General features: G+C 43.4%; 2 protein-coding genes across 9 annotated transcripts in view; one reads left to right on the forward strand and one right to left on the reverse strand.

The window, feature by feature from the left end:
• The first annotated feature begins 146 nt into the window (after positions 1-146).
• Positions 147-24,696, forward strand: C3H7orf33 (chromosome 3 C7orf33 homolog). Its single transcript, XM_005551085.5, has 3 exons — positions 147-447; positions 22,577-22,831; positions 24,162-24,696. The coding sequence occupies exons 1-3, from the start codon at positions 244-246 to the stop codon at positions 24,234-24,236; spliced, it is 534 nt and encodes a 177-aa protein (XP_005551142.3). The 5' UTR covers positions 147-243; the 3' UTR covers positions 24,237-24,696.
• LOC141409950 (uncharacterized) overlaps positions 15,475-24,776 on the reverse strand; it is a 102,286-nt gene continuing 92,984 nt past the window's right edge. For 5 of the 8 annotated variants that reach the window (XM_074036243.1, XM_074036238.1, XM_074036241.1 and 2 more), the window contains one exon: positions 15,475-15,979. Coding sequence is in view for 1 of the 8 variants with exons in the window: in XM_074036244.1 (XP_073892345.1) it covers positions 15,905-15,979 (75 nt within the window). In the remaining 7 variants the exon portion in view is untranslated. Of the gene's footprint in view, positions 15,980-23,950; positions 24,608-24,776 lie in introns of those variants that run through there. The other 3 variants (XM_074036240.1, XM_074036239.1, XR_012432985.1) reach the window with 2 other exon arrangements.

The raw sequence follows: 24,776 nt of genomic DNA on the forward strand, positions 1-24,776 counted from the left end.
AAGGGGCTGCCTGTCACACTGCCCGGTGGTCCCCCTTTCACCCCCACTTTGCCTCAGGCATTTTCTACTTAGCTGTGACCTTACTTGTGGTGATACCAATCCAGTGGTCAGGAGAGAGGCACCCAGCCCATGTCTGAATCCTCCTACTGACCCTGGGGATCCATGCGACTTGATCTTAGATATTGGTGGTGAAGTGTCGCTCTCCTTGACAGCATCCAGGAAAAGGTAATTACCTTTGCCAAAATGCAAGTGGAAGTTCAAAGCCTCAGCCTTGAAGAGTGTCCCTGGGGACTTCCAGGCCCCGAATGTGAATGCGAAGCCCTTCTGCCCAGTGGGGCAAGACGCCGGAGTGACCTTCACCTGAGTGGGAGGGCAGTCACTGTTTGGGTCCACTTTAGGGGTGGTCCAGGTCAATTTAACTTGTCATATGCCACGGGAAGACATAAGGTAAGTTAATGATTCTAAGATGAATCAACTGCTCTTTTAGTCAGGGTCTCTTGAGAATTCATTCACTCAATCCACGAATGTATTTGACTCTCTAGTATGTGTTACGGAACCGGGCTTAAGGACATTTAAGTAAAGAGAGAGACAGCGATTAATTCACTGCCCCAAAGGAGGCCTGGAATCTTCTTAGGGAAAAGAATCCGCACAAAACACTCCATTGAGTATTCTTGTGTTTAGCCTGAGTCATGTTGACTTGAAAAATTGCAACGTAAAAACTGTATATTTTCACACAGTGTGGTAGAAGGAATAGGCTTGTTCTCAGACTATGTCTTGCCCTGGAGATGGGTCCACAGGAAGCCTCTATCTTGGTCGCCGTTTGGCATAAGCTTTGCACCTGTTCCCTTCTCCTTGCCTAGATTCTTGCTTCTTCTCTCGCTTTAAAGACCAGGATTTGTTGTTGTTGTTGTTGTTGTTGCTGTTGTTGTTTTAGAGATAGTATCTTGCTCTGTCCCCCAGGCTGGAGTGCAGTGTAATATCATAGCTTGCGGCAGCATAAACCTCCTGGCTTCAAGTGATCCTCCCAGAGCAGCCTCCCGAGTGGCTAGGACTACAGCCATGTGCCATCACGTTTGGCTAATTTTTTTTATTTTTTGTAGCAATGGGGTCTTGTCATGTTGCCCAGGCTGGTCTCGAACTCCTGTCCTCAAACGATCCTCCCACTTCAGCCTCCTGAAGTACCACCATGCCCAGCAAGACCTGGATCTTTAACGCTTTGCCTGTCTTTGATCTTTGACACCTCCTGACACCCAAGCCCCTGCCTCCCGCTAGGCAGGCATTTTTGGTTAAAGTATGAGCTCCCACTTTGTATTTATCTCCAGCTTTGGGTGTTCAGTTTGATGGGGACCAGCCACAGGTGTCCCCACCTAGTTCTCCAGCCCTAATTTGTTTTCTCCCATGTTGCAGTTCCTGGCTTCTTCCCATTTGCCCACACCCTCTTTGTGGTACAGTGCCCCAAACTGACACATGCCACAGGCTCAGAGTATCTTCTGGCTGGTCACTCGAGGGCAGAGAGGATTTCGTGACCTTTCCCTGAGAACAGCTGCATGAACTGCAGGGTCAGCAAAGGGGTCGTGTCTGCCTGCTGCTAAGGTCAGCTGCAGACAGCCCATGTCAGGGAAAGCCCATTTAGCATTAGAAGAGTAAAAAGAAGAAAATACCTCCTCAGCCAGGAGTACTTTGATGTGAACCAATACAATTAGTCTCTGAATGATGAATATAAATGATAATCAATGACGTATATGTGCTTAAAAGAAGGTGAGAAAAGATTATCACTGCCTAAACCTTCCTTTTAAAGGACACCACAAGTGGATGAGTGGAGCATATAGGGTAGATAGGATTTTTTTTTTTTTTTTTGAGATGGAGTCCAGCTCTGTCGCCCAGGCTGGAGTACAGTGGTGTGATCTTGGCTCACTGCAACCTCTGCCAACTGGGTTCAAGTGATTCTCCTGTCTCAGCCTCCCAAGTAGCTGGGATTACAGATGCACGCCACCATGCCAAGCTAATTTTTGTATTTTTAGTAGAGACAGAGTTTCACCATGTTGGCCACGCTGGTCTCAAACTCCTGATCTCAGGTGACCTGCCCGCCTCGACCTCCCAAAGTGCTGGATTTCATGTGGGAGCCACTGTGCCTGGCCGGGTAGATATGATTTAAATCTTTTTTTTTTTTTTTTTTTTTTTTTGAGATGGAGTTTTGCTCTTGTAACCCAGGCTGAAGCGCAATGGCATGATCTCAGCTCACTACAACCTCCACCTCCTGAGTTCTAATGATTCTCCTGCCTCACCCTCCCAGGTAGCTGGGATTACAGGCACCCACCACCATGCCCTGGTAATTTGTGTATTTTTAGTAGAGACAGGGTTTCATCATGTTTACCAGGCTGGTCTTAAACTCCTGACCTCAAGTGATCTGCCCACCTCACCTCCCAAAGGCCTGGGATTACAGGCATGAGCCAACATGCCTGACTGATATGATTTAAAGAACACTGGAAGATACAGCAAAGTCTCAAAGTGGTTGTCTATGGATGGCACTATGAGTTACATATTATTTTTCCAGAGCTCAGAACGTTCTGAATTTCTTTATTTTTATTATTTATTTATTTATTTTGAGATGGAATCTCACTCTTGTTACTTAGGCTGGAGTGCAATGGCTCATCTTGGCTCACTGCAACCTCCGCCTCCCGGATTCAAGTGATTCTCCTGCCTTAACCTCCCAAGTAGCGGGAATTACAGGCACCTGCCACCACTCGCGGCTAATTTTTTGTCTTTTTAGTAGAGTCAGGGTTTCACCATGTTGGCCAGGCTGATCTCGAACTCCTGACCTCAAATGATCTGCTTGCCTTGGCCTCCCAAAGTGCTGGGATTACAGGCGTGAGCCACCACAACCAGCCTGAATTTCTTTAGAGAATCTATATTGCCTTCATAAAAACTTGCTTTAAAGTTGTTTTTTATTTTAAATGTTCATTTGAAGTTAAAATGCTTTTCCTCTGACTAGGTGTTTAATGCATTTAGGAAAGGCTGAGCATGAAACCAGGGTTGGGGGAAAGAGCCTGTTTAGAGGGGATTATAAAAACAGAGACTCCCAGCTGGGATTGACAGGAGAGGGTCAGAGCCCAGAGAGATGCCTGCTGGAAAAGAAGTGACAGGGTTGAATATTTGCCCTGCTCAGTGTCATGTTGGAATGTGATCCCCAGTGTTGGAGAGGGGGCCTGATGAGAGGTGATTGGATCATGGGGGTGGACTGGTCGTGAATGGTTTAGCGCCATCCCCTTGGAGCTGTCCTTGCGATAGTGAGTGAGTTCTCACGAGATCGGGTTGTTGAAGTGTGCGGCATCTTCTCTTGCTTTCTTGCTCTCACTCTTGCTGTTTGATGTGCGTGCTCCTACTTTGCCTTCCGCCATGAGTGAAAGCTCCTTGAGGCCTCCCCAGAAGCCAGGCAGAGCCATGCTTCCTGCACAGCCTGCAGATCCATGAGTCAATTAAACCTCTTTTTTTCTTTTCTTTTCTTTTCTTTTTTTTTTTTTTGAGACGGAGTCTCGCTCTGTCGCCCAGGCTGGAGTGCAGTGGCACGATTCAGCTCGCTGCAAGCTCCGCCTCCTGGGTTCATGCCATTCTCCTGCCTCAGCCTCTCAAGTAGCTGGGACTACAGGTGCCCGCCACCACGCTAGGCTAATTTTTTGTATTTTTTAGTAGAGACGGGGTTTCACCATGTTAGCCAGGATGGTCTCAATCTCCTGACCTCGTAATCTGCCCACCTCGGCTTCCCAAAGCGCTGGGATTACAGGCGTGACCCACCACGCCCGGCCAACCTCTTTTCTTTATAAATTACCCAGCCTTGGGTATTTACAGCAATGCAAAGAACAGCCTAATGCAAGAAGTAAGAGGAAAGATGATACCAACTTACCAGTAAGGGTACTGAGATGACATCCAAGTAAAATGCAGAACAGTTATCATTTCATTTGCTTGGCAGAAGGAGGGTGACAGTTTGTAGGGAGATATAATCCGACCAAATGGTTTAGGGAAATGTGAAACCAAATGGTTTAGGGAAAATAGGATGAAATTCAATATATTTGAATTTGGGAATATATTCAATATATTTCAGTCCAATATATCCTTACAGAGTGAGGTTTGGCATGGTGCCACTGTGGATCATTTGTCTTCTATTCAAAAGAAGGACAATGTCTGTGTTAATGTTATGGTTCAGGAACCCAGCAGCAAGCGCAGCCCGCAGCCTGCACTCCCAGCCACTCCTGCTTACATGAGATAACAGTGAGCCACAAGACAGCGCCCCCATCTGAGCATGCTTGGCCCTGGGAATCATTAGGGACTCTTAAGAAGCAGAAAGTCCTGACCACCTAACAGTGAGCACCAGCTTTTCACTTAAGAGTTTCTGAATATTCACCAGGTCAGGTTTTCTTTTGTTTGTTTGTGTGTTTGTTTTGTATTTTTTGAGACAGGCTGGGGTGCAGTGGCACATTCACGTCTCACTGCACCTTGACCTCCTGGGTTCAAGCGATCGATCCTCCTGCTTCAGCCTCCTGAGTAGCTGAGACTGCAGCTGCACACCACCAAGCCCAGCTAATTGTATATATATGTATGTATTATTTTATATATATGTATGTATTATTTTATATATATATGTATTATTTTATATATATATAATTATATATATAGTTAGCCCAGCTAATTGTATATATATGTATGTATTATTTTATATATATGATATATATATATATTATATATTTAGAGACAGGGTCTTGCTGTGTTCCCCAGGCTGGTCTCAAACTCCTGGGCTTGGGCAATCCTCCTGCCTTGGCCTCCCAAAGTGCTGGGATTACAGACATGAGCCACTGTGCCTGGCCGGCTTGCTTCTTTTAACCTAAGCTATTCCTACTTTACCTTGACCTTAAAGCTGATTGGACTTCATTTTACGAGAGGATGCTGTGGCTTACCCAGGTCATAACCATTAAATTTATCACATTAACCGATGTTTAATCATGATCACAGATTACTGAGAATACTGGCAAGAAAGTGAGTAACTACAAAATTACAACAGGTTGTGTGCAATTAAAATTTTTTTCAAATAGATTTTAGGTTAACATTAAACATTCCAGTTATAATCTCTATTCTGCAGTTGATGCAGAGTTTGAGTTTAAAAAAAGAACTGTCTTCACAGAAACGTGGACTTAAAAATATATTTTTATATAATAAACTTTATATTTTTAGAGCTATTTTAGGTTCACAGTAAAACTGAGCAGAAAATAGAGATTTCTGATACCTTTTGCCCTCAGACATGCACAACCTCCCTCCCTATCAACCTCCCCCACCAGAGTAGTAGATTTTTTACAACTGATGAACCGACGTTGACGTATTATCACCCGAAGTCTGTAGTTTAGATTACAGTGGGTTTGGACAAATACATAAGGTTATGCATCTACCATTACAGTCTCATTCACTGCTGTATTAGTCTGTTCTCACACTGCTGATACCCGAGACTGGGCAATTTACAAAAGAAAGAAGTTTAATTGGACTTACAGTTCCACATGGCTAGGGAAGCCTCATAATCATGGCAGAAGGCAAGGAGGAGCAAGTCACATCTTATATGGATGGCAGCAGGCAAATAGAGAATGAGAAAGATGCAAAAGCAGAAACCCCTGATAAAACCCTCAGATCTCGTGAGACTTACTCACTAGCATGAGAACAGTATGGGGAAACTGACCCCATGATTCAATTATCTCCCACCGGGTTCCTCCCACAACACTTGGGGATTATGGGAGTACAATTCAATTTGAGATTTGGGTGGGGACACAACCAAACCATGTCAACTGCCCTAAAAATCCTCTGTGTTCCATCTGTTCCTCCCTCCCTCCTTTCCCACTCACTTCCTCCCCGACTCTACTCCTTGGCAACCACTGATCTTTTTTTTTTTTTTTTTTTTTTTTGAGGTGGAGTCTCGCTGTGTCGCCCAGGCTGGAGTTCAGTGGCGCGATCTCGGCTCACTGCAAGCTCCGCCTCCCAGGCTCACACCATTCTCCTGCCTCAGCCTCCCGAATAGCTGGAACTATAGGCACCCGCCACCATGCCTGGCTAATTTTTTGTATTTTTAGTAGAGACAGGGTTTCACCACATTAGACAGGATGGTCTTGATCTCCTGACCTCATCATCTGCCTGCCTTGGCCTCCCAAAGTGCTGGGATTACAGGTGTGAGCCACTGCACCCGGCCCAAAAATATTTTTTAGACAAAAGTCATCAAATAACATAACAAGATCTTCATGCTACTATCCGGCATACTAGCCTCATCCTTCCCAATCTCCCTTCCCAAAAAGTAACCATTATTCTGAATTCATTGTGGGCCATTCCCTTCCCTTGCATTTCTTATACTCTACTTATACATGTATTCTTAAACAACACAGTGGATTTTTGCGTGTTTTCAGCTTCGTATTGTACACGGATTATTTTGCAATCTGCCTTCCTCCTCTCCTGCCCCCACCCTTTATATGAGGCTTATGAAACGCATCCGTATTGAAATGTTCAGTTCCCTCAATTTCGTTGCTGGTTTGTGTGCCATTCTATAAACATCCCACAGTCTGGTTTTCTGTTCCTTTGTTGATGGACACTTAGGTTGCTCCCAGATTGTTGCCACAATTGCCAACAATTAGATTATAAACAATACTAACAGAAACATCCTGGTACATGACAACTCTGGCACTTAAGCAAAACTTTCTCTGGGACAGTGCTACTCAAAATATGGTCTGAGAACTGTTTGTTTCTAGTAAATCAATGCCCTGTTTCCTTAATCAAGAAAATCTTACTATGAAACAAACATCAGCTAAACTTGATGTTGTGTTGCATAATAAAGTTAATTTACAACATTCTGGTGCAAGTTCTTCCTTCTTATAGCAGAACTGGCACTCTGCAAATAAGTGAGCCTATTTTTTCTCTCTCTCTCTGTATGTGTATATATATATACACACACACATACATATATACACACACACAGATATATATATGTATACACAGAGAGAGAGAGAAAATATAGGTTCACTTATTATAGAGATATAGGTGCATTATATATATATATATTCATATATATATATATAGAAAGAGAGAGAATATATCCAGGAATGAAATTATTTATTAATTTAATTTTAATTTTTTTTTTTTTTTTTGAGACAGAGTCTTGCTCTTGTTGCCCAAGCTGGAGTGCAATGGCATGATCTTGGCTCACTGCAGCCTCTGTCTCCGAGGTTCAAGTGATTCTCCTGCCTCAGCCTCCCAATTAGCTGGGATTACAGGCGCCCACCACCATGCCCGGCTAATTTTTGTATTTTTAGTAGAGATGGGTTTCACTGTATTGGCCAGGCTGGTGTCGAACTCCTGACCTCAAGTGATCCACCCACCTAGGCCTCCCAAAGTGCTGGGATTACAGGTGTGAGCCACCGCCCCCGGCCAGGAATGAAATTATTGAGCCAGTGCAGAATGATCTACTTTCTAAATTGTGGCAAACTGCTCCCACAGCGTACTACCTAATATCATAGTGTTAATTCCTATAAATCTGAAATCTTAAACGGGTCTACCTCAAACATTATAGGACCTGAGACAAGAACACAAATGAAACCCCTGAGCAATATGTCTAAATATTAAAAAGTTTGAAATCAGGTGAATAAACTGTTAAATATCTTCTATCTTCCTACCTTGACAAAAATGCTTTTATGACAACCTGGAAGGCCAGGTTCAAATTTAGAATTCTCACCATGTTGGCCAGGCTGGTCTTGAACTCCTGATCTCAAGTGATCTGCCCACCTTGGCCTCCCAAATTGCTGGGAAGCCAAATTTAGAATTTTTTTTTTTTTTTTTTTTTGAGACAGAGTCTTGCTCTATCGCCCAGGTTGGAGTGCAGTGGCTCAGTCTCGGCCCACTGCAACCTCCACCTCTCGGGTTCAAGCAATTCTCCTGCTTCTAGCCTCTCAAGTAGCTAGAATTACAGGTGTGCACCACCACACACTGCTAATTTTTGTATTTTTAGTAGAGACAGGGTTTTGCCGTGTTGGTCAGGCTGGTCTTGAATTCCTGACCTCGTGATCCACCCGCCTTGGCCTCCCACAGTGCTGGGATTACAGATGTGAGCCACCGCCCTCAGCCTAGAATTCTCAGATTTCTTAAAGTCCACCCTGGAATGTGGGTGGCTGTGGAGAGCTGGCCCTTGACCTGCAGCACGACTACTTTCTTCCCATCTCCAGCTCTGCCCTGCACCTCAGGGACCTCCTGTGTGTGTCTATAGACACGCAGCTTACGCGTCCAAACTCCGTCTACACTCCCATAAACAGTCACCCCTCGGCCACTTTGGGAGGACAGGCTGCGTGTGGGAAAGAGCCTCCTCGATCCCTGGAAATGAACTCAGAGCTGCTTAGAGGACTTCACAGCCCCTGCCCCGCAGTTTTGTGGTAGGATTACAGGCTCCGGTGGGCACATCCTCTTGTCTCTGGATACCTTTGGCCATTTGGGGATGGGTAGAATCAGAGGAGGGTCAGAACTGAACCTCTAAAATAGACCCAGAGCTGGGCGCAGTGGCTCACGCCTGTAATCCCAGCAATTTGGGAGGCCAAGGTGGGCAGATCACTTGAGATCAGGAGTTCGAGACCAGCCTGGCCAACATGGTGAAACCCTATCTCTACTAAAAATACAAAAAATTTGCTAGCCATGGTGGCAGGTGCCTGTAATCGCAGCTACTTGGGAGGCTGAGGCAGGAGAATCACTTGAACCACGGAGGCAGAGGTTGCAGTGAGCCGAGATCATGCTATTGTACTGCAGCCTGGGCGACAGAGCAAAACTCAGTCTCAAAAAACAAAAATAAAAAATGAAATGAAATAAATTAAGCCCAGAGCAGGGGCCCCTCTTGCCAGGATATAAGGGCAATACTGGGAATTTATTACTGTCAATGAGGTTTTCAAGTTCTCAGTGTTTTGTTGTTCTCGGTACTCGTTAAGATAAAAATCTGTTAAGCACCTATATTCATTTCCCCATTTCAATTTTTTATTTTGCCTATATTCATCTTTTTGTGTGTGTTTTCTTGATCTGTTTTGCCAGGGTTCTATCTTATTAATCTTTCAAAGGACCAGGTTTTGGCTTGATTCATCTTTATATTTCTGCTTTCTCCATTTTATTGACTTCTTTAAGATCATTCTTTGAGTTCATTTGATTTAACCTTTCTTGTTGCCTAATTTATTTTGAGTGAACAGTTTTTCGCTAAATACTATTTTGGTGGCTTCCCACCAATTTTAAAAGAAAGTGTTTTCATTATTGCTTAGTTCTACATATTTTGTATTTTTATGATTTTTAAATCCTTTTAAAATTTATGATTCTTTAGTAGCATGTTATTTATTTTCCAAATAGGTGAGCTTTTTACATTTTTTTTAAATTTTTTTTGAGACAGAGTCTCACTCTGTTGCCCAGGCTGAAGTGCAGTGGCACAATCTCGGCTCACTGCAGCCTCCACCTCCCGGGCTCAAGCCATACTCCCACCTCAGCCTCCCAAGTAGCTGAGACTTCAGGCATGCACCACCACACCCGTCTAAATTTTTGTATTTTTTGTAGAGACAGGGTCTCACCATGTTTCTCATGCTGGTCTCGAACTCCTGGTCTCAAGCAATCCGCCTGCCTCGGCCTCCCAAAGTGCTGGGATTACAGGCATGAGCCACCTCAGATGGGCCTTTTTAAACAACCCACTTGTTATTTGTTATTAGTTTTTAATTTTATTGCAACATGGTTAGAGAACATATTTTTTGTTTGTTTGTTTTTGTGGGGTTTTTGTTTTGTTTTGTTTTAGAAACAGGGCCTTGCTCTATTGCCCAGGCTAGAGTGCAGTGTTGCAATCATAGCTCACTATCATCTCGAACTCCTGGGCTCAAGTAATCCTCCCACCTCAGTCTCCTGAGTAGCTGCGACTCCAGGCACACACTCCCATGCTCAGCTGATTTTTTTATTTTTTGTAGAGACAGGGTCTCACTATGTTACCCAAATCTGGTCTCAAACTCCTGGCCTCAAGCGATCCTCCTGCCTCAGCCCGCCAAAGCACTGGGATTACAGACATGAGTCACAGCACCCGGCCCAAATTGAGTTTATCTCTAGAATGCTAGAGTGGTTTAGCATTGGAAAATCTGTATGAATCTCTCTTTGTCAGTTTATCTGACTGAGATTAAAATTATATGATTTTTCTCAGTTTTTAGAGAAAAAGCTTCATAAAATTCAGTATTCATTCGCCATTAAATTCTTCTTTTAAAATGTGAAAATAAGATAAAGGGCATCTACAGCAACCATTATATTTAATCCTAAAATGTTGAAGGCATTATCTCTAAGATTGATAATAATAAGTTAAGGGTGGGTCGCGGTGGCTCAGACCTGTAAACCTAGCCACTCTGGGAGGCCAACACGGGTGGATCACTTGATGTCAGGAGTTTGAGACCAGCCTAGCCAACATAGTGAAGCCCCATCTCTACTAAAAATACAAAAACTAGCCAGGCGTGGTGGTGCATCTCTGTAATCCCAGCTACTCGGGAGGCTGAAACATGAGAACTGCTTGAACCCAGGAGGTAGAGGTTACAGTGAGCCAAGATCATGCCACTGCACTTCAGTCTAGGCAACAGAATAAAACTTCATCTCAAAAAATAAAAAATAAAAGTCAAGGATTCCTGCTATCAACATTTCTATTCACAATTGTACCAAAAATCCTGGTCAGGGCAGTAAGGCAAGAAAAAGAAACAAGAGTTTTAGGAACTGGAAAAGAAAAAACAAAACTGCCTTTATTCACTGATGATGTAATTGTCTGCCTAAAAATTCCCAAAATAATCTAAAGATAAACTGTTGTATTAATTTTAACATTTATCAAGGCTGTTGGATACAAAATAAGTATGTGAACTCAATTACATGTCTATCTACCAGCCACAGTTAGAAAAGTAATATATTTTTAAAATAGAGTCATCCTTTCTAGATTCCTATAGGATAATGGCTACTTCTTAAGTCCGAAATTCTCCATTTATTCTCCAAAAGGCATAAAGATCAACAAGAAAAGCAAATGAAACTATCCAAAAAGGCATGTCGACATCATCACAAAGAGAACGCTACAAATGTCAATTTACGTGCAAGAGAGGAAATAAATACAACACCAGCAGACCCAACCCCAGAGCCCACACTGAAGCAGAGTCAGATGAGAACACACAGAAATGAGAAGAGGGAAGTCAGGTTCCTAGTGGTGGCAGAACACAGATAAAACATCACACCCAGAATGAAAGGGTCTTGCTCAGGATGGGGGAAGTTTCAGAAGAGCTCTGAGATCAGGCTGATCTGGCTACTAAAGAATCAAAAGGAGGCCAGGCTCAGTGGCTTATGCCTGTAATCCCAGCACTTTGGGAGGCCAGGAGTTCGAGACCAGCCTGGCCAACATGGTGAAACCCCATCCCCACTAAAAATACAAAGATTGGCCAAAAATTGCTTGAACCTGGGAGGCAGAGGCTGCAATGAGCTGAGATCATGCCACTGTACTCCAGCCTGGACAACAGAGTGAGACTCTATCTCAAAAAAAAAAAAAAAAAAAAAGAATCAAAAGGAAGAAAGGTACTGGAGAGTGTGCAGGATTCAGGAGGCAGCATTAGGAAGGCACCACTTCTGAGTGAGAATTTGGAAGAGGAGGCATCTGTTGGAGTGAAAAGAGAAAGTCAAGCAGTGGAAATTATGGATCCCACAGAAACAAAGAAGTCATAAAACTGGAAATACACTGACCTTCCCAGGCACCAGAAAATAAGTCATTTGTTAAAGAACCTGTACTTCACTGTACCAATGGGAGAGAGCATTCTTAAACTAAGAAACCTCATCAGTCATTCAAATCCCTCACTCACTCCATAGACACAGGTGCTAATGGCTGATCAAGAAAAATTCAAGACACTTTACAGAACTACCATTTGATGGTAGTTATTGGCAGAAGAAAAGAAGTCAGTATGTAAAAAAGATACTTGCACACACACGTTTATAACAGCACAATTCCCAGTTGCATAAATATGGAACCAAACCCAATGCCCATCAATGATTTGATAAAGAAATTGTGATATATGTATCCCATGGAATACTACTCAGCCATAAAAAGGAATGAAATAATGACATTCACAACAACCTGGATGGAATTAGGGACCATTATTCTTTTTCTTCTTCTTCTTTTTTTGAGATTGAGTCTCGCTCTGTTGCCCAGACTGGAGTGGGAGCAATCTCAGCTCACTGCAACATCCGCCTCCCAGGTTCAAAGCAATTCTCCTGCCTCAGCCTCCCAAGTAACTGGAATTATAGGCGCCTGCCAGCACACCCAGCTAATTTTTGTATTTTTAGTAGAGATGGGTTTCACCATGTTGGCCAGGCTGGTCTCCAACTCCTGACCTCAAGTGATCCGCCCACCTCGGCCTCCCACAGTGCTGGGATTATAGGCATGAGCCACCACGCCCGGCCTAAGGATCATTATTCTAAGTGAAGTAACTCAGGAATGGAAAAACCAAACAGCATATGTTCTCACTTATAAGTGGGAGCTAAACTATGAGGGTGCAAAGGCATAATGATACAATGGACTTTGGGGACTCAGGGGAAAGGGTGGGAGGGGGGTGAGGAATATAAGACTACACATTGGGTACAGTGTACCCTGCTCAGGTGATGGGTGCACCAAAATATCAGAAATCACCACTTAAGAACTTATTCATGTAACCAACACTGCCTGTTCCCCAAAAACCTATTGAAATTTTAAAAATAATTCCAAGACACTGTAAAATGAACAGAAGAAGGCAGGCAACCACCATAGGAAGTTACTACAAGAAGAAAACAGGAAGAATCCAAATTTTTCCACTAATAAAAATATTTCCAAAATAAGGCAGAGAAAAACTATATAGCACATGCTTCAACATGAATTAAATATAATTAAACTAGCAGCAATGTATATACACACATACAAAAAAAAAAAACATGAATTAAAAACCTCCTAATAGAGGCTGAGCATGGTGGCTCACGCCTATACTCTCAGCTCTTTGGGAGGCCAAGTTGGGTGGATCACCTGAGGTCAGGAGTTCAAGACCAGCCTGGCCAACAAGTTGAAACCCCATTTCTACTAAAAATACAAAAATTAGCCAGGCATGGTGGCACACACGTGTAGTCACAGCTACTTGTTGGGGCTGAGGCAGGAGAATTGCTTGAACCCAGGAAGTCAAGGCTGCAGTGAGCCAAGATGGCACCACTGTGCTCCAGCCTGGCTGACAAAGTGAGACCCTGTCTCAAAAACAAACAAACAAACAAACAAACAAAAACTCCTAATAGAAACAGACAAAAAGGAGATGTAAAACAATTTATTTAGATCAGAAAAGAAAGCGAAAGAAAAGACAAAATCATCTCAGGAATTAAGACCAAATTACAAGGTGTTCAGAGGAGAATAGTGGAATAAAAGCATCCAAGACAGTGAGCAATAGTGAGCTACCTGGCTGTGCCCATCATTAAGCCATGGATGTCTCAGCTCCAACTCCTCCCTTCTATGCTCAGCTTTGTGATGTCGGGGCAGCTACAACTGAGTTTTGCTTTGCCAGCTGGACCCAGGTTGGCCTTTGGCAATAAAGGGAGCAAAAGGGAGACTGCAAGGCTGGAGGAGAAGGAGAGGATGAGTTTCCTCCTGTCTGTTCACTGTATCACCCTAGCAATGCTTCTTCACCCTGGCAGCAGCACTTCCTTTCTGCAGAAGCATTTGAATGTAGTTTGCAGTTTGCAGTTTTTCTAGCACTTGCAGACCTGACCTCATATGGCCCATCTCATATTCACCAGAACCAGTGCAGAGCTCCCCGCTTGAAGGTCTGAGTTGGAGCTCCAGGTGCCCCTCCTCTAAGTTCCTACTTGTTCCCTTTTCTTATTGTTTCTTTAACCCTGGGAGTGGAAGCTGCAGTTGCTACCTCTATGAGACCTTAGAGTTCTCTTTTTATCCTGTTATAACTTTATAATGAACACATTTTTACCTAGTTAACACTTTTTATATGAAGTTCTTACTGTTCAAATAACTTGTGTGTGTATACTGTCTCTTGACCAGATCCTGACTACACTGGTGAACTAATAGAAAAGTAATTTCTTGAAATGATCCTGGGTAGTTTATAGGATGAACAGAATGGCCTGAGAATGAGGCTTAAACAGATGGAAGCCCAGCCATGTTCCTCCTGCAGGAATCATCTGGGCAAGACACACTGCTAATGCCTTTCACATTGCTGCACCCACTGTCACCACCACAGATCCCAACATGCAGAGGATTTGAACAGACAGGTAAGGCTCACTCTGCAGATAGATAGGGACAGGACAGTAAAGAAATTCAGAGGCAAGTTTTTAGACAGTTTCACTTTTCTTAGATTCATCTCTCCAAAAAATATTTATCAAGTACCTTCTATGTGCTAGGCATCAGAAGGGAACAAAAATAAATGACATGGATCTTGTCTTAAAATCTAGACCACTGTTTCTCAACATTAGAATTTAATAAAATCTGGGATACTGTTAAAAATACCTCATCTCGGCCGGGCGCAGTGGCTCAAGCCTGTAATCCCAGCACTTTGGGAGGCCGAGACGGGCGGATCACGAGGTCAGGAGATCGAGACCATCCTGGCTAACACGGTGAAACCCCATCTCTACTAAAAATACAAAAAACTAGCTGGGCGAGGTGGCAGGCGCCTGTAGTCCCAGCTACACGGGAGGCTGAGGCAGGAGAATGGCGTAAACCTGGGAGGCGGAGCTTGCAGTGAGCTGAAATCCGGCCACTGCACTCCAGCCCCGGGTGACACAGCAAGACTCCGTCTCAAAAAAAAAAAAAAAAAAAAAAACCTCATCTCTGGAGATGCTGGACCATTGCAGCTGGTGTGGAGCCTACAACATACACTTTTTAACAAGCATCCCAGGTGATTCTGAAGTTGGTAGCCCACAGACCACTTTGAGAAACATTGATATTACAAACAAAAAAAATTATGCAGCAGGCACAAAATCATGTGTAGGGGAAGAAAAATAATTGTTTCCTCAATCCTCATAGGTCTTTTTAAAAAACAAACAAAAAAAACAAACAACACAAACAACAACAACAAAAAAAACGGAGTCTTGCTCCGTTGCCCAGGCTGGAGTGTGGTGGCATGATCTCAGCTCACTGCCTCACTGCAAACTCCACCTCCCAGGTTCAAGTGATTCTCCTGCCTCAGCCTCCCAAGGAGCTGGGATTACAGGCACCCACCACCATGCCAGCTAATTTTTATATTTTTAGTAGAGACGGGATATCGTCATGTTGGCCGGGCTGGTCTCGAACTCCTGACCTCAGGTGATCCATCTGCCTTGGCCTCCCAAAGTGCTGGGATGACAGGCGTGAGCCACTGTGTCTGGCCACTTCATAAGGTTCTTAGTTGGAATAGACCCCATTAAAAGAAAGAAAGAAAAAAAAAAAGATTAACAAGAGAAAAACAAGTTTATTTACATGTATATTTCACATCTACATGGCAGACACCAGGGAAGGAGTAGTTCTCAAAGAAGTAGCTTTGAATTCCAGCTTGTATAGCATCTTCAACAAAGAATAGTGATTTTTAGAGAAGCGACAGGACAAAGGAAAAGGAGTTTGGGTCTCTAGAGGGGGCTTCTCGGGAGAGAAGCAAGTAACTGGCAGATAAAGGCGAGTTGGTAATGCATGTCCAGGTAGATTCCTCTGGCTCCAACTCCTGGCAGATAATGGTCTAAAACTGTCTTCAGTGGTTAACCTTTGTTCTCCCTGGTAAGAGACAGGGGCAGGATGCCTTTTATCTTTGTAAATCTCTGTCCTGCATTTAAGCAAATGGAGGGCAGCGAGCTTTTCTGCATCTGTTTCTTCTTAATTGTCTTCAGTTCAACAATCCTCCTTCTTTTGGAGTGGCATATTCTGGACTCCCACACATGTCTGGAAGCAATGGTCAATTTCAATCTAGAATGTAGATTTATTGATTAAAAAGAGACAAGGAAGAATTGGGTAGGAGGTCAGTTTTATGCAACTACAGGACTTCAGAAAAAGAACAGATCCTTCCTACTTGATTTTAGGCAATAAATGCTTCTTATCTGATTGATCAGAAGACCACAGCCTTTAGAAAAACATGACTCGAAAAATCTTTTTCTTTGAGTTTTTTTGACCAACCTTGAAAAAAAGTCCTGCAGGATATTTTCAGTTAGGAACCACCAATAAATGTATTTTTGTCTGTAACCACAAATATGTTTATTTGTGGTAACGGGTTTAAATATGTTTCTTTAATGTTAAATATGTTTCTTTAATCGTACCCAGGTGAGCCTGACACTTAACTCTCTTTCGTATTCCTATATTCTTCCTTCCTCTTAATACATTTTTCTTCCTTCTTTCCTGGCTCCAAACTCCTAGTTTTCTCCCTTTCCTAATTGAATTTTTTTCAATTTTTCAGCCACGGGCGCACAATAAAATGGCCTTCAATCCCTGCCTTTACTTCCAGCGTATTACCTCACTCCCTCTCAAACGCCAATTACAAGGCTTTGTCCATTCCTGCTTAAAGAAATAGATGGAGGAAAATGAGATCTTTCTACCCAGAAAGACAAATACTTGGAAATCGCTAATTAGGTCACCAGAAATTCTGCCAATAATGAGCCCCGGGCTGTGGCGGTGGCTCACGCCTGTAATCCCAGCACTACTGGGAGGCCGAGGTGAGCAGATCACGAGGTCAAGATATCAAGACCATCCTGGCCAACATGGTGAAACCTTGTCTCCACTAAAAATACAAAAATATTAGCTGGGCATAGTGGTGCGCGCCTGTGGTCCCAGCTACTCGGGAAGCTGAGGCAGGAGAATCGCTTGAACCTGGGAGACGGAGGTTGCAGTGAGCTGAGATCACGCCACTGCACTCCAGCCCAGGCGACACAGTGAGACTCCATCTCAAAATAATAATAATAATAATAATAATAAGCCCACTCCCCTTGCCTGCCGAAGTGACTCCAGTAATCACTCAGCATGGACTTTACTTAAGAGCTGGCTTGACTTCCCATCTAAATTGCAGTGGCTCAGTGGCTCATGCCTGTAATTCCAGCATTTTCGGAGGCCAAGGCAGGCAGATACCTGAGGTCAGGAGTTCGAGACCAGCCTGGCCAACATGGAGAAATCCCGTCTCTACTAAAAATACAATAATTAGCCAGGCGTGGTGGTGCGTCCCTGTAGTCCTAGCTACTCGGGGAGGCTGAGGAAGGAGAATCGCTTGAACACCTGGGAGGTGGACGTTGCAGTGAGCCACGATCGCACCTCCACGCTCCAGCCTGGGTGACAGGGCAAGACTCCATCTCAGGAAATAAACAAATTGCAAGGAAAGGCCAAACAAATCTCACTGTGAATGTGGCTTGTCCATTTGCTGTATAAACAGCCCTATTGCCTCCCTAGTGTGAAGCGTCAGGTCCTGCTAAGAGTGCTGGGTGGAAAGGCCTCTTTGGGGAACATGGCTTTGTTTTGGCAAATATTGTTGCTGATCAACCCTGGGATCAGAGCTAAAGGCCCATTCTTATCTTGAGGAAGCAAAGGGGTTTTCATGTGTGTGGAATAGAAAATACCTTTCACATTTTACAGACACTATTCTGAGAAAAAAAATCAGGCCCAATGTAAGGGACAAGAGGCAGCACATCAACAAGATTCTGGAATAAATACAGTACTAACTCCCATTCCCCAGAGTACTAGCTGCTAGTAAAATGAGATATAATGTTTCAGGCTTGACAGGGTCTCTGTTACAAACCATTCTTACATTCCTGGGCACAGAGCTAGTCTAAACATTCATAGAACTCTTCAATTATATATTGGCTTCTACATCAGCAGAGTTGAAGAGGAAAACAATGGCAGGGTGTATGGGCCTCCTTTCAGATACGGAGTAACAGAAACCCCAACTCAAAGGTCTTTCCAAAAAGGAAATATACTTTTTCATAAAAAGAGAATTTCAGAGATAAAGCAGACTTTAGGTTGCCCTCAACGATGTTAGCAACATCCTAGATTTTCAAATCCCAGCCCACAATCTATATTTGACATCTTCATCTGGAAATTGGCTCTCCTCCTAGGTGTCAAGTGGCTGCCAATAACAACTGCACTTTCTCTAAGGAGGGAGGAAGGACTTCCTTGGAAATCACAAGCAAATCTCTCCTCAAGGCTCTGCAGCCACAACTTGGTCACATTTCCATTTCTAAACCAATTTTTGACAAAAGGGAACATATTATCCTGAAATTATTTCAGCCTAGGATAAGCTTTCCCTCTGACACTTGGCCACTCAGTGGAGGGTGGAGGCTGGAAAAAAGTCAGGGCTGTGTTCGAGGAAGAAGGAGAAATGCTGAGTGGGCTACCAACAGTGTCCCCCACCTGGAGGGAGAGGCTTTGCTGAGTAGGAACTTGAAATAGCTAAGTTAAAACTGGAAGTACATCTGAGGACCCTTCCAACTAGCAGATTCCAAGAAGACTCAATAATGCCTGATCCCAAATCCATTCTTTCATCAATCTGAGCTGAGGCACTGTGTAACATCAGGAAACTGTGCAGGTTCTTCAAGAGGTACAAAGATAAATAAAAATGGTTCCGTCTGGACTTTATTGCACAGTGAGAGTCATATGGGGTATCTGTAAATAACAATAAAAGGTAGAATCACTTTGTGGGAAGTTTGATCCACAAGGAAGACTTCTGTGATGGTTAAGTCTGTCAACGTGATCGGATTGAAGGATGCAAAGTATTGATCCTGGGTGTGTCTGTGAGGGTGTTGCCAAAGGAGAGTAACTTTTGAGTCCGTGGCCTGGGGAAGGCAGACCCATCCTTAATCTGAGTGGGCACAATCTAATCAGCTGCCAGCACAGCTCGAATATAGAGCAGGCAGAAAAACGTGAAAAGACTAGACTGGCCTAGCCTCCCAGCCTACATCTTTCTCCCGTGCTCGATGCTTCCTGCCCTTGAACATCAGACTCCGAGTTCTTCAGTTTTGGGACTCCGACTGGCTCTCCTTGCTCCTCAGCTTCCAGACAGCCTATTGTGGAGCTTTGTGAGCATGTGAGTTATTACTTAATAAACTCCGCTTCATGTAACATTATATATATATCCTATTAGTTCTGTTGCTCTGGGGAACCCTGACTAATACAACTTCCGAGGAGGGAGATCGCTTCTGAGCAAATTTTGAGGAATGGCAGCAAGAAGAAGGTGGCTTCTGAGCCGAGCCTTGTGAGAGATCACATTTTACGTAGTATGAGGGACAAGTATTTCTGGGTAAAGGGACAGCAATGGGGCGGGGCTAGTTAAAAAACACGATGAGGGAATTATCTTCAGTGTAAATTGCTCCCCCACCAAAAGGACAAGGTGTCTGACTCACCACCTAGTGGCTTCACTGGATGTTCTCCTTCTGCTCCACAATCCACCCCTCATTCTTCTCCACCTTGTTCTGTGGCCCCAGAGGCTGGCCTTGTGGACTGTATCAACTAGGCCACCTTTTTCCTGGTGTGAGTTGGGTTCGGCTAAGATGGCATGGGCAGGAGATGACAGAGTGAGAAGAAAGAGAGTTGGAGGTATGATTCCTCCAGCGTCCTCCTTGCCAGACTATAGGTGGGCAGTAGCCATATTCCTCTAGCAAAATCCATGGCTTTCTCCAAACAGCCCTTCCCTATAACTAGTAACATGGGAGTTGGGCAGGGAAGTGCTGGGTAGAGAAGGGCCAGGTCCCTGGTGAGGGCTCCACCCTCAAGCCTGTGCCACACACCTAAGTGAGAACAGGCACTCCTGTTTTCATGCCCGAATGTTGCATTTTCCAAGACCACTCGGGCCAACCAAGCCCCCGATCCTGTACCCATATAAACCCGAGACCTTAATGGGTATGCACACAAGCAGCTGAATGTCGAGACCAGCAGACCAGTGACAGCAGAACGATGCAGCAGAGGAAAAAAAGGGGGACGTCTGGATGCCGAGGGAAGGTCGGCCGGCGTGGTTAGAGAAGGGTCCAGCTGCTGGGCAGCCCAACTCCAGGGAAAGATTATTTCCCTCACCCCTCCACCTTCTGGCTCCCCATCCATCTCGCTGAGCATCGCCTCCACTACTCAATAAAAACTTGCACTCATCATTGGAGCCCATGTGTGATCCGATTCTTCTGAGACACTGAGCCAGAGCTCAGGATACAGAGGCTGTCACACTGGCCCTCTGCTCTTGCAATAAGGCAGAGGGTCCATTGAGCTGATTGGCACACAAGCCATCTGCAGATGGCAAATCCGAAAGAGTTTGGGTTACACGTGCCCGCCTGGGAGTTGCAGACACCCACACCTAGACACTGCTATGGGGCCAAGAGCCCAAAGCATTCATCCCATCCTCTGCACCTGCCAGTCTACATGCTCCCCTAGGGGTTTGAGCTGTAGGGCAACCAAGCAGGTGAGCCACACCCTTGTTCCATGTGCTGCAGGGGGAAACAGGGAACTCTCCCACTTCACTAGCTTTCAGTACCTGCTCCCTCCCTGTTCACCACACTGGGATAGCAACCTTGAAGCATTGCCAGCCCTAGGGGCTTCATCGTAATGCCTGGTTTCCTTGCACTATCAATGCCTCTATAGAAAAGGCCCTTGATTAAGTTCTCCCCAGTCAGCCCGTCTGAATATTCCACCTGCTTCCGGCCTGGACCATGACTGACAGAGATCTTTGTAGTCAACTGAAGTTAGCCAGTAATTTTTTTTTAAAATTTCCATTGCTGTTCTCTTATTTCTTGCTTCTAAGTATCTTATTTCCTCATCTTCTAAGTGTGGCATTAATAATGAACTTCCCATCAGATCTATAAGTTGAAACTCTTTCATCTCTACCTTGAAGAGCTAGATATTTCTTTCAAAATGTTGGAACTATACAAAAGACAAAAGAAAAAATAGAAAAATTGGACTTCATCAAAATTAAAATCTTTTATGCTACAAAATATATCATCGAGAAAGTGTAAAGCAACCTGCAGAATGGGAGAAAATATTTGCAAATCATATCTGATAAGGGACTTACATCCAAAATATAGAATTCTTACAACTCAATAAATAACACAATGTTTTTAATGGGCAAAGAATATGAATAGATATGTCTCCAGAAAAGATTACAAATAGCCAGTGTGTACATGAAGAGATACACAACAGCATTAGCCATTTGACATACGCAAATCAAAGCCAGAATTAAAACCACTTCATCCCCACTAGGATGGCTATAACTAAAAAGGCAAATAATAACAAGTGCTGGCTGGCGAGGATGTGGAGAAATTGACACACTCATCCATTGCCAGTGGAAATACAGGATGGTGCCAGTCACTTTGACACTTCCTCAAAATATTAAACAGTTACTAGATATTTTCCCTTTTACTTTTAGTTGGCACATAATATTTATGTGATACAGAATGGTATTTCCGTACATGTATACAATGTATAATGATCAAATCATGGTAATCAGCATATTATCGCCTAAAATATTTATCATTTCTTTGTGCCATAAACATTCAAAACCCTCTCTTCTAGTTTGTTGAGAATATACAATAAATTACAGTTAACCGTCTTCACCCTACGGTGCTGCAGAACACCAGAATTCATTTCTCCTATCTAGCTGTCATTTCGTATCCATAACCAACCTCTCCCCATAGTCTCCTCCTCACCACTCTTCCCAGGCCCTAAGACTCAGTGTTCTACTCTCTATTTCCAGGGGCTCAAATTTTCTTTTTAGCTACCATGTATAAGGGGAACATGTGATACTTATCTTTCTGCACCTGATGGATTTCACTTAACATAATGACCCAGCAATTCTACTTCTAGGTATATACTCAAGAAAGTGCAAATAGGTGTCCACACGAAAGCTCTGTACACAAATATATTCATAGCAGCATTATTCATATTACTCAAAAAATGGAAACAACCCAAATGTCCACCAAATGATGAATAGATAAATAATTCGTGGTCTACCCATATGATGAACTATTACTGGGCAATTAAAAGGAATGAGGTTCTGATTCATGCTACAACATAGTCGGACCTTGAAAACATCATGCTGAGTGAAAGAATTCAGTCACAAAATACTACATGTATGATTCTATTTATATGAAATGTCCAGATTGGCAAATCCATAGAGGTAGAACGTAGATTAGTGGTTGCCTGGGGAAACTTAGGGAGAAATGGGGAGTGACCGCTAGTGGGTACAGGATTTCTCTAGGGGATGATGACAAAGTTCTAAAACTGACGGTGGTGATGGGTGCACATTTCCTTGAATATACTGAAAACCACTGTAAACCTTGAATTAGTGTATTACACGTGAATGATAGCTCAATAAAGCTAATAAAAATTAAAATGATGTGTTTTAAAATTTTGGAACCAACTAATTCTAAAAGCAAATGTTGCCAAAATTTCCAAAATACCTTTGTCTATAATCTTTAGGCTATTTCATGTGTCTGACAGCTACTTAGTAGCCTCAGAATAAATGTGAGAACAAATTAGTAGCTTATTAATCACCATCTTTCCACCTTTTAACCCACTTTGTTTGTTTGTTTGTTTGTATGTTTTTTCCAGAAGCCAATCCCACACCAAAACATGAACAGGGGAATGGAATTTATTGCTCCTGTGTCAGCTCCCACCAAATCCGGTGCCCTGTGGCATTTTCTTTCTCCGGGCCCCACAGATGCCCAGAGATCAGTTAGAATCAGGCCAGGCACCAGAATGGGCTTGTCCTCAGATCCAGTTGTCAGCACCTTGTCTTCCAATTACCTAGCTCTGCTAACTCTCTCTTACAAGCCTGGGAGAAGAGTGACAAGTTCATACCTAAATGTAAGCTCTGAAGGGTCTTAGCACCCGCAAGTTTAAGGAAACCCATGAGATGCTCTGAAACTTCCATGAAAATGAAGACTTGGAGGGATTGTCACATTCTTTTTTTTTGAGACGGAGTCTTGCTCTGTCACCCAGGATGGCGTGCAGTGGTGCGATCTTGACTTACTGCAAGCTCCACCTCCCAGGTTCATGCCATTTTCCTGCCTCAGTCTCCCAAGTAGCTGGGACTACAGGTGCCCGCCACCACGCCCGGCTATTTTTTTGTATTTTTAGTAGAGACGGGGTTTCACCGTGTTAGCCAGGATGGTCTCGATCTCCTGACCTCATGATCTGCCTACCTCGGCCTCCCAAAGTGCTGGGATTACAGGCATGAGCCACCGCGCCCAGCCGGATTGTTGCATTCTTGCATGCCTGGATGTTTCATATTCTCTGAATATCCAGCATGAAACTGATCTGTTCCCATGCTTTTTTGCCAAAGTGGTTTATGTTAGGATAAAAGAAAATACCCCTTACCAAGATGCTCTGAAAGCACCTTCTCCGTTATATTAATGATAACTAATGTTATTAAGAGAACATAAGGCAACTTTAACAAAATAAGAGCTCACTAAAGGGAATCCTGTATGGAAATTGTTCATGCAAATGCCATTTCGGAGCTGGCATTGTACTTGCAGACGGGGTCTCTACAGGAAGCTATGGCTTCAGTCCTACATGAGCCCGTATAACCACTCAGCACATAAAGTTCCATGAAATCGGTGCCTCAACTCACAGTATCTCTAAAGGAACTGCTAACTTAAAAAGTAATCCATCAATAGTAAGGATTTTTAAACTTGAGCCTAAAAATTTTAAATACTGTTAGTAGTAATAAAGCAATGAGATTTCTCTAAAATTATTGTTGCCTGTATCACTTTAAATCTTTGACATAAATGAAAACTTGCATGGAAAATGGTACAGTTCTAAGCAAATCAAATAGGTTGAGCATTAATAAACAGGAAGATGAAGTAGGTGAAATTGATTTTGTTGGGAACTGGTGGGAACTGGTAGAGATAGTGATTTTTTAAAATACTTTTTAAAATTTTTATCTATTTATTTATTTTGAGACCAGGTTATGAGACTGGCTAATTTTTATATTTTGGTGTTTTGCCATGTTGCCCAGGCTGGTCTTAAACTCCTGGGCTCAAGCGATCCACCCACCTTGGCCTCTCGAAGTGCTGGGATTACAGGCATGAGCCACCATGCCAGGCTGAGACAGTGTTTTAAACTGTGCTATTGATGATCTAGGGAAAAGGTAAATCAGCCTGAGATAACAGAAGTCCTTGTAGTCCACATGTAGGTACGTGGGCATGAAGTAAGAAAGCTCCAGAATTCTGCTGAGGCCACAAGGATTTCCAGAACTGGCAGTAGTTAAGAATTTTGCAGAATTGAAGAGTCACACCTCTAAATTTGTGTAGATTGTGAAATCTCTTCTTGCAAGAAAAAAAGAGAAATAGCGGGAGTTATGGAAATAACAGTTGATGAAAACTTGGTAGTCTGAAGTCTGAACTTTGAACACTGGCAGACAGGCTGAGAATTCTCTTTGATCGTGAGCCCAAGTTCCATGTGCACCCGCAGGAATCTGTGCAGCATTTGTGCACTGGTGTGGCGCCCAGGAGAGGACCACAGAGTGACAAGCCACCAGGCTCTAAAGGGAGAGGACGATCCCCAGAGGACCTGGATGGAGATGTTTTCATGACCATTGTCTGCTGTGTGCTCCCAGTGATGAGACTCTAGAATTTACACCTGAAACACACAGTCATTTAAGATATTATTTATAATATCTGGTATGTCTAAGTAAAACATGTATTCAGTAAAACTTGCCATGCAACTTATCTCATTGTGTGGATTTCATTCTTCTCAGTTAATTCTTTTATGTTTTCTGAGGTTTTTTCTAGACGGAGTTTCATTCTTG

Source organism: Macaca fascicularis, chromosome 3 (assembly GCF_037993035.2).
Source record: "Macaca fascicularis isolate 582-1 chromosome 3, T2T-MFA8v1.1".
Lineage (NCBI taxonomy): Eukaryota > Metazoa > Chordata > Mammalia > Primates > Cercopithecidae > Macaca > Macaca fascicularis.

What these genes read in the sequence shown, in the direction of transcription:
- C3H7orf33 (XM_005551085.5), top strand. Translation starts at nt 244, where the DNA reads ATGCAAGTGGAAGTTCAAAGCCTCAGCCTTGAAGAGTGTCCCTGGGGA. An exon ending in ATGCCACGGGAAGACATAAG is followed by an intron (nt 448 to 22,576) that starts GTAAGTTAATGA and finishes TGTTTTTTCCAG; the next exon opens with AAGCCAATCCCACACCAAAA. An exon ending in TGACAAGTTCATACCTAAAT is followed by an intron (nt 22,832 to 24,161) that starts GTAAGCTCTGAA and finishes GTCCACATGTAG; the next exon opens with GTACGTGGGCATGAAGTAAG.